Source organism: Oncorhynchus tshawytscha, linkage group LG25 (assembly GCF_018296145.1).
Source record: "Oncorhynchus tshawytscha isolate Ot180627B linkage group LG25, Otsh_v2.0, whole genome shotgun sequence".
In the NCBI taxonomy this organism is placed as follows: Eukaryota; Metazoa; Chordata; class Actinopteri; order Salmoniformes; family Salmonidae; genus Oncorhynchus; species Oncorhynchus tshawytscha.
Window position 1 is genome coordinate 26309855 of NC_056453.1, and position 16056 is coordinate 26325910.

General features: G+C 45.5%; 2 protein-coding genes across 3 annotated transcripts in view; one reads left to right on the forward strand and one right to left on the reverse strand.

The window, feature by feature from the left end:
• Positions 1 to 49: 49 nt before the first annotated feature.
• Positions 50 to 1563, forward strand: LOC112224518 (cytochrome c oxidase assembly factor 3 homolog, mitochondrial). Its single transcript, XM_024388116.2, has 2 exons — positions 50 to 291; positions 808 to 1563. The coding sequence occupies exons 1-2, from the start codon at positions 93 to 95 to the stop codon at positions 909 to 911; spliced, it is 303 nt and encodes a 100-aa protein (XP_024243884.1). The 5' UTR covers positions 50 to 92; the 3' UTR covers positions 912 to 1563.
• The window catches only part of wnk4a (WNK lysine deficient protein kinase 4a), a 77279-nt gene continuing 62688 nt past the window's right edge, over positions 1466 to 16056 (reverse strand). For both annotated transcript variants that reach the window (XM_024388112.2, XM_042306177.1), the window contains exons 11-20: positions 14275 to 14410; positions 13228 to 13344; positions 12082 to 12255; positions 9405 to 9459; positions 9048 to 9191; positions 6542 to 7404; positions 6349 to 6445; positions 4218 to 5148; positions 3725 to 4034; positions 1466 to 3487 (exon numbers count right to left, since the gene is read on the reverse strand). In XM_024388112.2, coding sequence (XP_024243880.2) covers positions 3485 to 3487; positions 3725 to 4034; positions 4218 to 5148; positions 6349 to 6445; positions 6542 to 7404; positions 9048 to 9191; positions 9405 to 9459; positions 12082 to 12255; positions 13228 to 13344; positions 14275 to 14410 — 2830 coding nt within the window. In that variant the 3' untranslated portion in view covers positions 1466 to 3484. The remainder of the gene's footprint in view (positions 3488 to 3724; positions 4035 to 4217; positions 5149 to 6348; positions 6446 to 6541; positions 7405 to 9047; positions 9192 to 9404; positions 9460 to 12081; positions 12256 to 13227; positions 13345 to 14274; positions 14411 to 16056) is intronic.

Consider the following 16056-nt stretch of genomic DNA (forward strand, 5'->3'; position numbering starts at 1 on the left):
ACACTATTAAAAAACGAACCTTTCGCGTCGAAACCGGAAATGTCTGGGGGAGCTATTATACAGTTGCACAAGCAGGTCAGGCTGTCGCAAAAATGGCTGACCAGAAACCGACAGTGGATCCCGAAGTCCCTTTTGCAAAGAGGATAGATCCAAACAAGGAGGATCTTACCAGGGACGAGTTCTACTTTATCAGACAAGTGGAGCTCGCGCAATGGAAGAAGAAATCGCAGCAACTCAGGGGCCGTAATATTGCAACAGGACTTGCTATCGGAGCCATTGTAATGGGTATTTGTATCCTTGCCAAACTCAAGTCACTAAAGGTGAACTGCGTAACATGAGCTAATTTGCCCTAAACTGCATGATATAGCGATCCATTGTAATGTTGCCATAACTATTAGCAGTTAAAGTCAACCAGACATAATTAATGTATGTCCTTGAAGCTGTAAGTCATTGTAGATAGGTTATGAAATTCACGCTGTAGTGGTGAAGAACCGCATGACATGTGTTTGCATAACAGCCATGTACTGTAGCAAGTTAGCTAATTGGATAACAATGTAACGTTAGCTAGTAGCCAAGCAAGGATCTAACTACAGTTAGCTAAGTAGCTCTCTCTCAACATGCCACTTTATTACAAGTTGCTACAGTGAAAGCTGGTGATGAGTGTAAAACATGTCTGCCATAAATGTATGTTGATGATGATGAAAACGTTCATCCTTGTGTTTATGTAGCTACGCTCGACTATAGCTTCATACCCAGCACACACCTTGCCTCTGTCAGCACATTTGCCTTGACTTTGCTCCTCCCTAGATGGCTACACGTTTTACTCAGTGAAACAGGAGAAGATTATGGATGAGCTGGATGAGGAGGCCAAGGTCGCGAGGATGGGGGGGGCAAAGACAGGCGCCAACTGACTTAATGATCAGATGGACTGAGCTCAGATCGACTGTGTGGTGTGCCACTGATCCTATCGCCTGTAGGCCTACTTGCACTGGAAGGGACTAATGCTGACAAATGCTGGTGCTACATCTTATTCCACTGCTAGCCACTGTCAAGGCAGCATCGGGCCCTGTTTTGCTCTGGTATATAGACTTTTATGTGGTTGTGTTGCTGAATTAAGCGTCTTCATGGTGATTAAACATGCTTGTCTGTAGAAAGAATTATCTATTGCCCCCGATTACCCCTTATAATATCAGGATCCTGGGTCTTGTTCATTAGGCACCAAGCTGATGGCAACATTTATTTAAATGGTTTCTGTTAAGTGCCCCAATGAACATGACCCTCTTCTCCTTCCCTTTCTTCCCAACGAGTAGGCACTTGTGTAAAATTATTTGTATTCCCTTCAAATCAGCATCAAATGATTTCTCCCAAACTATTAAACTAATTCAACCTATATCAGTAATGTTAATTCTACAGTGGCCTTGAAATAGGTGGAATTAGATCAGCTCAACTGAGAGAAAGAAACACATTTATATTGAAATATATTTATGTTGATAAAGGATTGAGTTGTACATTTGTTATATTGTATTTGTTTTTTCACAACAATAAATGACATCTTATAGGCAAGGTCAGTGTAATGTTTCATACACTGATATTGCCACAGTAGTACGGCAGCTGAGAGGAACACATTATTTCAACTGTATTTATGTCAAAATATGAGTTACAGAGTATGTTGTAGCCACCAAAGCTACAGAGTAAAAATATAAAATGAGACATTGCAAGGACAAGGCACAGATTGAGCATGGCAGGACAGCAGCTTTGTATGTTAAAGCAATACAATCAACCAACAATCATACATGCATTCCCTTTTCCTTCTTTAAATATGAATCTTAAGAGTATCATTGCAATAGAATTCCATATGTGTATTTAAGGCAATCACTAATATGGGCTCACAGTTTAATTCATTTGTTAGGGTAGTCGTACTCTTCCCCACTTGTGCATATAAATATGCTACTTACTTTACCAAAAAGTGTGAGTTACTACTAAAGTAGAATTGACTAAAGTGCATAGGGTGCCTGGTTTATTGCAGCAAGGTTTATCATTGTCAATGTGTTTGCACAAGAAAAGTAGCTTGCCCAAATGTCTTTGATTCATTTGTAAAAGTAATTTACAAATGCATTATTTCATATTTACACATTTACAATCATGCTGAGAACCAGTAGTCTAGACCTATGTTTGATTATTTGGGGAGAAAATATAGTCTCAGCTAAAAAGACAGGAGAGTTGAAAATCATCAACCATAAATTGCCTTTTTTTAATCGATGTGGATGATTTGGCAATTTAACTTGATTTTTTGTTTGTTTTTTAAGTAGTTTTAGTCTTGGCTATTTGTCATTTATAGAGCTGTATTGTGCCTAGCTTCTTACTGTATAACCTTTTTATATTTCATATGAACATGTGAAATTCTGAAATATTCTGGAAAGACTGACACCTAAAAGATTTCAGTGTTGTTGGTCTACCTATAGTACTGTATATGGTTGTTCGGAAAGCTACATGTCATAGTGTTGCATTATATTGATAAATGCTCACTATAATTGTATATAAGGTACTGCCTAACATCTTTTAACACCTATGTTCACATCTTTCTACACATTGACAACAGTCGTCCTTCATAAATCTGTTGAATTCAACAGAAATATTGTTGCATCACTATTGTACATTGGAAAACAGGTATGAGTTACTAAAACTATAACAACATATCTGGACTTTGGTAGTCCGACTCTAGAGGGCAGTAGCGAGCTACAGTCAGCATCAACAGATTGCAAACAGACAGTCAAATGTGCAAAGAGGAGAGTGAATCATCTGAAACACAGAGAGAGTTACTGAGCTTCATCTCACTCCACTGCTTGCAATAAAAATGTGTGCGACAGTCAGATAAGCAGGAAAATAATGATCAATAGCCTCGGCCTCGATCCCATGATCCCAATATTGTAGCTGGAACAACCCTTACTGCTCTGTGGCTACAAGGCAGGACTACAGCTGATCATTAAGGCGCTATGTACAATGATCGCACCTTTCTCACTAGCATTGCATAGTATGAAGAATGATGGTGCACTACTTGGGCTAGCACTATTGTGAGCCTTTTATACGCATTAGCTGAGGACGTTTTGAAACTTTTGACCATCTCACTTTAAACACTGCTCTGGTGGTGTCCTAGAACGGGTATGTTGCACTGAACCGTTGAATCTGGCAAGCTTCTCTTGGGGGTGACTGACAGAGGACGACAAAGGTTCTGTTGCCCCTTCATAGCAGAGGGCTCAGCGACCTCTGACGGACCTGTGACCTATGATTAACCCTGTGACTATTGGATCAGCAGAGGAGCTTCCTGGTTTCTGGGAGATCTAGGTTAGTCTCCTCCAATGGGGGCCCAGATAAAGGGTTTAGAGGTGATGTCAGTTCTTTCCTCCAGCAGGATGGGCATGATTACTTCAGTCACATTTTAGATGAGGTAGTCGGCTTATTCTACAGCAAGCATGGCTGAAGATTCTTACTGGTGAGAGAGGAGACAAGGAGATGCAATGATTAAATTTGTAGAGCATCGTGCATTGCACATTATGATTTCCAGATAAACTTAGATTTTAGACAGCAAAATAAATGTAAGATATGGATCGTGATTCAATCAGAGGTGCGTTGTAGACAAGCACATTGCACAACCGATAATGCACCTCTAATTGAATCGTGGCCATGCTCTGTGTACAGTAAATAAAGACATAATGAGAGAACTAACCATTCTACTGACATCGGAAGCAAAGGTCACCCCTTTAGAGGGCTTCTCCAGAGAGCTGCTGCTGCTGTTGCTGCCACCCAGAGAGTTCCTCCTGATGATACCTTGGAGGGGGAGCATGTCCAGGCGCTGCAGGCTGTTTCTGCGGGAGGTGGAGGGGTAACTCCTCTCCTTAGAGATACGGCGTTGGCGACTGGAGAGCATGGCGGCAGGTGAGACAATCCCCGCAGGGGGAACCTTCCCCATCCTCTCATACAGCTCCTCAATTTCCCTCTTCTGGGTGGCCTGGAGACTCTGCACCTGCACCAAGTGTCTGAGAGAGAGAGAAAGAGAGACAGAGAAACAGATAAGTGAGAACTCAGGACTTGTTTAAGTGATTTGGAATAGTTGAGATGCAAGTTGAGTTCAAAGTAATCAAACTTAGATTCAAACCCTAAATCGATCTGGAAGGAAAATGGGTAAATAACTGGAGAGATGCTGAAGGTGAAACACTCACTTCTCCCTCATCACCTGCAACTCCTCCCGCATGTCCTCGTCCTCGCTCTCCGAGTCGTCACTGCTCATGTACGTGAAGTTGCGGCTGTAGCTCAGCCACAAGTGGTGCAGGGCCGAGTTGTAGGTAGGGCTCCCTGCACCTCCCTCCCACAGGCCACGCCCCTCTGAATCCACCACCGTGACGGACAGGCCGCTGTCTGCAGACGTACCCATCAGACTGAGACTACACACACTCCTCCTTCTTACTATCTGCTGCTCTTTCTTCTCCTCATCATCTTCTTCCCCCTCTTCTTCCTCCTCCTCTTCCTGCTGCTGCTCTTTGGTCCCGGCCCACCCTACCTGGACCTCCCGGTCCTCCTCCACAGGGAGGTGTCGGTCTGGGGGGGAGAGAGTGAGGGAGGTGTTCAGGCTGGTCTCTGCCCGCCCCTGCTCCTCTGTGCTGCTCTCGGAGGTGGTAGAGCTGCCCACTGACTTGGGCCTTGTGGGGCCTGGGTTGGAGCTGCCCACTGACTTGGGCCTGGTGGGGCCTGGGGTGGAGCTGCCCACTGACTTGGGCCTGGTGGGGCCTGGGGTGGAGCTCCCCACTGACTTGGGCCTGGTGGAGCCTGTCGTGGAGCTGCCCACTGACTTGGGCCTGGTGGGGCCTGGGGTGGATTTGCCCACTGACTTGGGCATGGTGGGGCCTGGGGTGGAGCTGCCCACTGACTTGGGCCTGGTGGGGCCTGGGGAGGAGCTGCCCACTGACTTGGGCCTGGTGGGGCCTGGGGTAGAACTGCCCACTGACTTGGGCCTGGTTCGACCTGGGGAGGAGCTGCCCACTGACTTGGGCCTGGTGGGGTTAGAGCCTTGTCCCTCTGGTGCAGCAGGCACAGGGATCTCCATGCTAGGGGTGACCTGGAAACGACCCACTGTGACGGCAGCAGGCGGGGGATCTGTGTGGTGGAGGAGGTTTATGATTAATATCATCACAGTGATAATTATTATTTTTCACAATCTGCAGTTTGTGTTTACATTCTGTTCCAGTAGTGATATCATTTTCCATTGACATTGACTCGTACTTTCAAATTGATTCAAATGCATAATGTCATCTCAATCTGAAATGTACTTTAAATGTCAAGCGTGCTGTTACGCGGATCTACCAGGGATCGGATAGAATCCTGGCCTTAGTTTCATAACTTTCTGTCAGAAAAACCAATCCATCTGCCATATCTACTGCCAACATCTGGTTGTGTTCATGGTGCCATAAATGGGTGGGAAGCAAGAGCTAGCGGAGGTCTGGCACTAGGTGTAACTACTCTACACGGTTGGAAAACAATTATTTTCTGCTGAATGTGGCCCTGGGATTTCTCAAAAACAGAGCCTGTTCTGTCAGTCTGTTGAGCGAAATGGGCTGGGTTGGGTTGCTGGGGTACTGGAGCTGGTTGGGGTGGGGGTGGGGGTGTGAACACAGACAGGTGGGGAGGATGTGGGAGGAGAGGCCTGTAATGAGCGTGGAAGCCTTCTGATTGGTCATTTCTGCTGGGCAAAACTTCCCACTGGTTACACACTGGTTGAATCAACGTTGTTTCCACGTAATTTCAATGAAATTACTTTCAACCAATGTGGAATAGACGTTGAATTGACGTCTGTACCCAGTGGGTTCTAACTGGTCAATACTGGTAGGCGGGGGTATTATCACACCTACCTATTGGTCCCTTATTCAATGGAACATTCCATCCAGACATGTGGTTACGCAACAGATCCCGAGGCACTGCTAGTGCTTATAGGTGATAATGTCACCAAACACTGATGTGGACAGGATAAAACACAAAACAGAACTGAAAACAACAGGAAGAGCCAATTGGCCCTAACACAGTCATCAGGCCTTATTTAGACCAAATACAACATAAAACAGGCCTCGTTGAGTGTCTGTGTATGTCTGGAGTGTGTGTGTTTTTGTATGTGTGTGTGTGTCTGGAGTGTGTACTCTGCATTTGTTTAGTGTGCTAACAGAAGCAACAAAGGTCTGCCAGCATCCTCCCCAACCCATCTCCTACCATCAACAGATCAACAGTAAGCTTAGGTAAGGGCCGGTACAATACAGAATACAGCTAGTGTAGAAGTAGAGAGGGGAAAGTCACTGTGAATCTTACCTGTGTAACTGGGGGATAGTCTGGGCTTGGGAGCACTGGCGTTCATCTCAGGCACCGTAGGTCTCGACATTGGTGTGGTTGAGCTGAACGATGATAACTTGGGAAAAGAGAAGGGGGAGGGGGGACAATACTTGTCAGAATGGCATTACTTCTCACTGTCAGACAGTCATGTATGGACTGGCTGGTAGCTTACTGTGCTCTCCGGGCTGTCTGGGAACGAAGGGGACAGATCAGACCCTGACGCACAGCTGGACACATCAGACTGGTCCTGAGGAACCATGTAGGACCCCTGGGAACTATTCTGTAAATGGCATAGAGGGCTGGATGCTGCTTGCTGTGATACCATCTGTGGGCTGTTGTAGCCCATCGTAGGGGGAGATATGTGATTATGCTGCCAGCCGGGGTGTCCATTTTGAGAGTACACAGACACTGAGCCATCCCTCTGCATCTGTGGTGGAGTGTCTGGGCCCTGGTATACACTGTGTTGCTGCCCTTGGCCAGGCGTCCCACCCTGGGTGTAAGGGAGCTCCACTGGAGCAGTCTGGTAGTGGGGGGAGTAGACGGACGAGTAGACCGACTGAGGGTGGGTTAGCTGGGGGTGGAAGCCTGCTATAGAGGGCATCCCCTGGTTAGCCAGGCTGTTGGCAGGGATGAAGGATTGAGCCATGCTCATTGCCATGGAGATTACGTTGGCCAGGGAGAAGAGGGGCTGTGTGTGGGAGGGCCACATGTTGGGGTTCTGGGGGTGAGGAGGGAGGGTCAGGGGGTTCCCCTCACCGCTGTACTCAGAGGGGCTCGGAGCATCAGAGTGGGGGCCGCTGGGGGAGCCTGGGGCTGGGGAGAGGACGGAGGGGAACGTGGGGTTGCTGGCGACCCGTGTGAGGGAAGGATGGGACCCCACTGGTTTGGGGGCACCGGGGTTCACTGGGTAGGGGAAGGGGAAGTGTGTGTGGCCCATGAAGGGGGGCATGTGGTAGTACTGCTGGTGTTGCTGCTGCTGGGGGGGCTCTGAGGAGTACATGGAGGCTGGGTGGTGGTAGTAGTAGTGAGGAGAACCTGGAACATAGAAACAAAACATAACAATACATGTTAGTTATTATTATTTCATTCAAAACTTTTATTTCCTGAGAGGGAACTTCATATGTGTGGTGACTGATTGGTAGACACAAAACAACATAACATGACCTAACTCAGAAACACCACTTATGTAAAAGGAACGCCTTACAAAACCTTAATGGGTTCTTTAGTGTCCTCACACAAACCCTTATGCCAACGTCTCGAGAGACATTTACTAGCAGAATCCCCTAGGTTGTAAAAGAGTCAATTATATTATTGCTCCATCTCTCTCTCAGATTTTGGATTGTCTTGTCGTTCCTTCCGCCCCACTGCCAAGTGACATCAGACATTTAGAAAATAAATTCCTCATGTGTGGTATAAAGATGGTTTCCATGGTAGGGTTTTGTCTAACAAAATCCCTGTTTAAGAGAGCTTGGATGATGATTTCATTGCATAAAGGCCCTGATAGCCGGAGCGGTTGGTTGTATGTAGGGGCATGCGCTGTTATGTATGCATCCCAAATGGCACCCTATTTGCCCTGGTCAAAGTAATACACTATTTAGGGAATAGAGTGCCATTTGAGACTCATCCTGATCTTGGCAGAGAAGAACACAAACCGGGCCCAACACCGTCATAAAACCCCTCCCTCCTCAGACTCCTTTCTTGGTATTGTCAGGAGATTTGCATGGCTCTGACTAACCATCCCTGCACCTCACACCCCAGGTCTGTGCCTCAGTGGTGCGGCGCCGGCCTTGCCCTAGGGCCTCTTGGGTAATTACTTCACTTGAAGAGCGCTTTTAGCCTCTTTTTGAGATGTGAATGCTCTCACTGTGAAGCATAAGCTTTTCTGGCCTAACTTGTACTACAGTATGATTCTCTGCAACATCTGTTTGCCAGCACACACACTTTTCAAGAAAGTCTCCTCCAAAACTCCCACCGCAAGAGAAGGAAGCATTTGACTTCAATTAAAGAACATACAACTGCCCCTCCACCCCCACTAGCTAAAGACTTGGTGGCCATCTGAAGTATATCTCCCTCCCCAGTGGTCTCTATTCTCTGCTGGACACAGCCACAGCACAGTCAGGTTTCGCAATGCCTTTTGGCTCTCCGCCACATTTATAGTTGCCTAACCTACAGTATATTTCCATCCCATTGACATGTTAGTGGCTTGTTTACTTCAGTGTCGGGAGTCGTGTTGGTCCATAACTGTAGAGCCATTGTTGAATTAAATGTCAAATCAATGAATGAAGAATGTTATGGCGTCCTGAAAAGTCCCTGAAGAGTTATCAATATCTCTGGCTAGTCTCCAATGTAGGGTTCTCAACTAAACTAAAGACTTGTGATGAATACACACGTTTTCAATTTCAGACTCTTCAAATGTCAAAAAAAGTCCTTCCCCACTCCATTGATGTTCTAATTCCAAACAAATCCCTGTCTGCATCCCAAATGGCATCCTATTCCCATAATAGTGCACTACTTTTGACCAGGCTCTGGTAGTAGTGCCTTGAAGGTAACAGGGTGCCATTTGTGAAGCAACCTCAGTCTACAACAGTTTTCTCTATGTGAAGAGTAAACAATTCCTCTTCACATGGGACCATGGGGAGGAGGAAGAGGAGGAGAGGTGGGTCCTTACAATACAGTACCTGGGGCGTTTTGGAAAGACTGGGAGCGTAATAGAGGTCTCCCTGCAGGTGAAGTCATGTCTGCTGGGCTGAAGAAGTCTCCTCCACCAGTGGGCCCTGAGGGAGAGTCACATACCCCTACACTGGGGCCAGTCATGCTGAAGTCTGAGAGAACAGACAGACACAGTCAGTCTCAGTCATTGAAATGGACATGTTCACCGGCAACAAAATTAAGGAAACTTATAGAGACAGACACATGCAGGTCTATTTGCCATGCAAACCCAATATAACATACATAGGCCAAGTGAGGCCCAGAAATATAACAAAGACCAAGCAGTAGAAAAGGAAGTTCAGAAGATTAAGGTTTAGACATTTTACCAGGTAGAGAGTAGGAAGAGTGTGTCCGCTCCAGAATGTGACTGTGAAGATTAGGCTGGAATAGAGGACACAGATATACACCGTTATTATATTCATGATACAGTATTACTTCATACACTGCATTTATCATTGGTCTTCCCAAGGGGTTTGTTGTTGAGAAGTCAGTTGCGTTTAGCCAGGGCAATTTTAATGATACGATCCATTTTAATAAGGACTCATTAAGGCAACCATTAACTTCTATTTAGTGTTCTACTTCACTTTGTGTATGCGTGTGTGCGTGTGCGTGTGCGTGTGCGTGTAGGAGGAGGAGGAGGAGGAGTTACCGGTCCTCCCGACCCACATGAAACAACACATTGTTCTTCACTGTTCTCCTAGATCCGTTTACTGGAAGGCTCAGCACAGCAGGCTGGTTGTGTTCTGAGGATAAGAACATGTCCTGGCAGTACAGACTCTTCTCTCCTGGCTGCCCCTATCTAGGTACATGTGCGTCCCAAATGGCACCCTATTCCCATTATAGTGCACTACTTTTGACCAGGGCCGATACACCCTTTCTCAGCAAACCACTCTGAACCTAAATAATGGTCTAGTTATATTATCTAGAGCTGGACTCTAGTCATAGACTAAGTCATAGACTGTTCTCTGTGCTACCGCACAGCAAGCAGTACCATTGCACCAAGTCTGGAACCAACAGGACACTGAACAGCTTCTACCCTCAAGCCATAAGACTGCTAAATAGTTCAAGTTAAATAGTTAACCAAATAGCTACCTGGATTATCTGTATTGCACTAACTATTTTGACTCATCACATACCCTGCTGCTACTGCTTATTATCTATCCTGTTACCTATTCACTTTACCCCTACCTATATGTACATATCTACCTCAATGACCTCGTACCCTTGCACATCGACTCAGTACTGGTACCCTGCGTATATAGCCAAGTTATCGTTACTCATTGTGTATTTTATTCCTTGTGTTTTTAATTTTATATTCTTTTTAGATTTTTCTTTCTGCATTGTTGGTAAGTAAGCATTTCACTGTTAGTCTATACCTGTTGTTTACGAAGCATGTGACAAATAAAATGTGATTTGATTTAGTGTACACAGCCTAGGCATGGTGGTGCACTTCCACTAATGACGTCATAGGATTTATACGGGGATTTAAGAGCTTTTTAGTACCACCATGTCCTGATTACAGTATTACTCCAGTTGCTTTTCTTCTGAGCACACCTTCTCCATTACTCCTTAACCCACATCTTTCTCCTCTGCATTTTCCCCACTAGGCCCCTACTAAACACACTCTTCTACTATATTTATGACCTGCCCAGGATAAGCACAGCTGGGGGCATTGTATTTAAACTAATGTAATGTATACCATACAAATGCCCCCTCACTGTATGACTTTATTACATAGCCTTAGCTCACTATAGCTCCCTATAGCTCCATAAAGCTCCCTATAACTCCATAAAGCTCCATATAACTCCATAAAGCTCCCTATAGCTCAATAAAGCTCCCCATAGCACCCTATAGCTCCCTATCGCTCCATAACTCCCTATAGCTCCCTAAAGCTCCATAACTCCCTATAGCTCCATATAGCTCCCTAAAGCTCCATAACTCCCTATAGCTCCATATAGCTCCCTATAGCTCCATAACTCCCTATAGCTCCCTATAGCTCCCTACAGCTCCATAACTCCCTATAGCACCCTATAGCTCCCTATAGCTCCATAAAGCTCCACATAGCTCACTATAGCTCCATAAAGCTCCATATAAATCCCTATAGCTCCCTATAGCCCCCTATAGCTCCCTATAGCTCCATAAAGCTCCCTATAGCTCCACAAAGCTCCCTATAACTCCCTATAGCCCCTTATAGCTCCCTATAGCTCCATAACTCCCTATAGCTCCATAAAGCTCCCTATAACTCCCTATAGCTCACTATAGCTCCCTATAGCTCCATAAATCTCCCTATAACTCCCTATAGCACCCTATAGCCCCATAAAGCTCCCTAAATCTCCCTAAAGCTCCTTATAGCTCCCTAAAGCTCCCTATAGCTCTCTATAGCTCCCTATAACGCCCTAAAGCTCCCCATAGCTCCCCAAAGCTCCCTATAGTTCCCTACAGCTCCCTAAAGCTCCATATAGCTCCCCAAATCTCCCCATAGCTCTGCAAAGCTCCCCATAGTTCACTAAAGCTCCAAATAGCTACCTATAGCTCCCTAATGATCCCAAATGCTCCATATTTGTCCCCATAGCTCCCTATAGCTCCATACATCTCCTTAAAGCTCCCTATAGCTCGCTAATGCTCCATATCGCTCCCTAAAGCTCCCTATAGCGCCCTATAGCTCACTATAGCTCCTTAAAGCTCCCTATAGCTCCCCATAGCTCCTTAAAGCTCCATATAGCTTGCTAATGCTCCATACATCTCCCTAAAGCTCACTATAGCTCCCTATGCATTGACCGCAAAAGGAAATTAAAAGATCCTCCACAATTGGATTCACACCCAATTCACATAAAATTCCTCCTCAATATATAATCACATAGCTAGTAGTACATACCATGATGACACAGAGTCTGTGAACATTTGAAAGTCAGTGAAATGGTTTTGATGATGTGGGAACCCAGAGCTGGTATTGGTACTGGTACTATTTCTGGTATTGGTACTGGTACTAGTAGTGGTACTTACCTGGGACGCGGATAGTGAGTTGACCCCGTTGTGGCGTTGTGGGCGTGGTGCTCCGTGGCCGACACCCACATGGACCTTATGCTCCTTCATCAGAGCCTCTGCCCTCTTGATGATGTCACCTATGCGTTGGATAAACCCCTCCTTCTCCGCTGGCAGGATGAACTCATTGTGAACCTGGAAAATACAGACGCAATTAACACATTAATAACATATGAATAACAACATTTTTATAACATTAATAACCTAATAATAACACATTGATAACATATGTCTGTTTGTCTGCCTGCCTGCCTGCCTGCCTGCCTGCCTGCCTGCCTGCCTTCCTGCCTGCCTGCCTGCCTGTCTGCATGCCTGTCTGTCTCTTTGTCCATCCTTCCGTCCATCCATCTGTCCTTCCATCTTCAGTTATTGTGTATTGAGTCATAAGTGGCTTCTTGTCCAACCTTCATAGTATGCTAATTTGTTGAAGCAGTCTGAGTCTATGTTGTGCAGATTCTGTGAATTGTGGGTTGGGTGGAGGGGTGTGGTGAGGTGTGGTGAATGGGCTGGCTCTCCTGTCAGTATGTCTTAATTCAGCTCGTATAGTGCTGGTGTGCTGCACTAATAGGGGCATTTATGAGACCTGACCAGCTCTTTGCCAAGACTGGCCTAAACAAAAGCTCACTGTGTTTCATTCAGAATCGGAATAAACAGAACACTCAGTGAACACAAAGTTCTGGAATCTACCACCAACAGAAGCTGAAAATACCACTACCTCATCATGCCTACGTACTTTGTGTATCTCTACGCCAGAACCTCCCCAAGTTCGTAATCAAAATAAAATGAGACACACACATGTAAACTAAAATGGCACGTGTGTAAACTGCTTATCTTCTTGCCTCAACCCCCTAACCAAGATAAATCTATATGACACAGAAACACAAGAGTGTTTTAACTGGAAGTGGGATATAGAGTCTGTGCTGCTGTGTGAGATAGAAGTAGAGAGGAGTATCAATAAGATAAGCTGATAGGGCTTCATTTCTCCTGCGTTTATAGGCTCTTCCTTCAGCATAATGAGTCTTTAACACGGAGATAATAATATGGCTGTCATTAAATAAAACCCTAAATGACCTAAGGCTATTCACACCCTAGAGGGTGACAACAAACCATGACAGCTGCAATGTCCTCTGGGTTGTCTCCGTCCAGGTCGAACTTGAAGGTAACCATCTTGTCATTGTGAGTCTGCAGCTGACACTCCACCACCCGGTCGTCTTTGTCAGAGAGCTGCACATAGAGACACCATCCACCAGTGTTAGTTTGTTTATGTTACGTAGAATATAAAGACACTGGGGTAGCAGTAGAACAAAGATAAAGCACTCTCAGTGTGTGTGTGTGTGTGTGTGTGTGTGTGTGTGTGTGTGTGTGTGTGTGTGTGTGTGTGTGTGTGTGTGTGTGTGTGTGTGTGTGTGTGTGTGTGTGTGTGTGTGTGTGCGCGCTTGCATATCATTGTACCTACTGCTTGCATCACCAGGGTTGTGGGTTTGATTCTCACAGGGGACCAGTACAAAAATGTATGGATAAGAGTGTCTGTTAAATGACTAAAATGTAAATGTTTGTTTCTGCTTCCCCAGGTGTTCTGGTCACAAGAGACATGGCAGGTGGAGGAAGAGCATACTGTACTAACAGCATAACCTCTAAAATGATAACATAAACTGAATAACCACGCTTTTTTTGTATAACGACTGTGATAATGTCACTTCTGGTTACTTTTTAAATGACATTCTACCTCAAAATGAATGAAAATGGAATTATATTGACACCATCTGAAATATAATTTTCCCTTTAAAAGCCTTACTACCTGTAGCCCAACTGATGCACCATAGGGGCTTTGAATAAATAGGCTGAATCATTGAAAAAGAAATGCATAAAATGCTTAAAAGCGTGTCTCGGCAGAATATCCCCCAAAAATAATCAAATTTAATCATATTATTTTGAGTGGTGGCGACAATTTATTGGGTGCCGCTGCTAAATTATTATAGGGGAAACACTGCAAAGTATGCATATCTAAATGACACCCTATTGGTACCCTATTCCTCCACTATATAGGGAATAGGGTGCCATTTGGGATGGGCCCTACCTGTGGACTTGACAATTAGACTTGACAATCACGTGTATAGAATAGTCTTGATTGATTAATTGAATGATTTGTTTTACCCCAGTGATGCGCAGTCTTGAACGGGCCCTTCTCCGGAACAGCTTGCCAGCCGTGCGCCTGGCAGCAGTCTTGCCGCTCCTCTCTGATAGGCCCTCATAGACGTCACTCAAACCCGAGATCATGTCAGAGGCGTAGCTGTGAAGAGGATTGGTGTGTTAGTGAATTTGTGTCATAACCGCTGTAACATTTATGAGTTAAAATACATGCTATGCTATTAGGAGGAAATAGAAAAAAACACCTGTCAAGTTTTAGGTCAGAAACAGAGCTAGACTGTTATACATGCCAAATATATATGCCAAATGAAGCCCAATGTGAGGATATATTCAAATCAAATCAAATCAAATTTTATTTGTCACATACACATGGTTAGCAGATGTTAATGCGAGTGTAGCGAAATGCTTGTGCTTCTAGTTCCGACAGTGCAGTAATAACGAGCAAGTAATCTAACTAACAATTCCAAAAAAACTACTGTCTTATACACAGTGTAAGGGGATAAAGAATATGTACATAAGGATATATGAATGAGTGATGGTACAGAGCAGCATAGGCAAGATACAGTAGATGATATCGAGTACAGTATATACATATGAGATAAGTATGTAAACCAAGTGGCATAGTTAAAGTGGCTAGTGATACATGTATTACATAAGGATGCAGTCGATGATATAGAGTACAGTATCAACGTATGCATATGAGATGAACAATGTAGGGTAAGTAACATTATATAAGGTAGCATTGTTTAAAGTGGCTAGTGATATATTTACATCATTTCCCATCAATTCCCATGATTAAAGTGGCTGGAGTAGAGTCAGTGTCATTGACAGTGTGTTGGCAGTAGCCACTCAATGTTAGTGGTGGCTGTTTAACAGTCTGATGGCCTTGAGATAGAAGCTGTTTTTCAGTCTCTCGGTCCCAGCTTTGATGCACCTGTACTGACCTCGCCTTCTGGATGACAGCGGGGTGAACAGGCAGTGGCTCGGGTGGTTGATGTCCTTGATGATCTTTATGGCCTTCCTGTAGCATCGGGTGGTGTAGGTGTCCTGGAGGGCAGGTAGTTTGCCCCCGGTGATGCGTTGTGCAGACCTCACTACCCTCTGGAGAGCCTTACGGTTGAGGGCGGTGCAGTTGCCATACCAGGCGGTGATACAGCCCGCCAGGATGCTCTCGATTGTGCATCTGTAGAAGTTTGTGAGTGCTTTTGGTGACAAGCCGAATTTCTTCAGCCTCCTGAGGTTGAAGAGGCGCTGCTGCGCCTTCCTCACGATGCTGTCTGTGTGAGTGGACCAATTCAGTTTGTCTGTGATGTGTATGCCGAGGAACTTAAAACTTGCTACCCTCTCCACTACTGTTCCATCGATGTGGATGGGGGTGTTCCCTCTGCTGTTTCCTGAAGTCCACAATCATCTCCTTAGTTTTGTTGACGTTGAGTGTGAGGTTATTTTCCTGACACCACACTCCGAGGGCCCTCACCTCCTCCCTGTAGGCCGTCTCGTCGTTGTTGGTAATCAAGCCTACCACTGTTGTGTCGTCCGCAAACTTGATGATTGAGTTGGAGGCGTGCGTGGCCACGCAGTCGTGGGTGAACAGGGAGTACAGGAGAGGGCTCAGAATGCACCCTTGTGGGGCCCCAGTGTTGAGGATCAGCGGGGAGGAGATGTTGTTGCCTACCCTCACCACCTGGGGCGGCCCGTCAGGAAGTCCAGTACCCAGTTGCACAGGGCGGGGTCGAGACCCAGGGTCTCGAGCTTGATGACGAGCTTGGAGGGTACTATGGTGTTGAA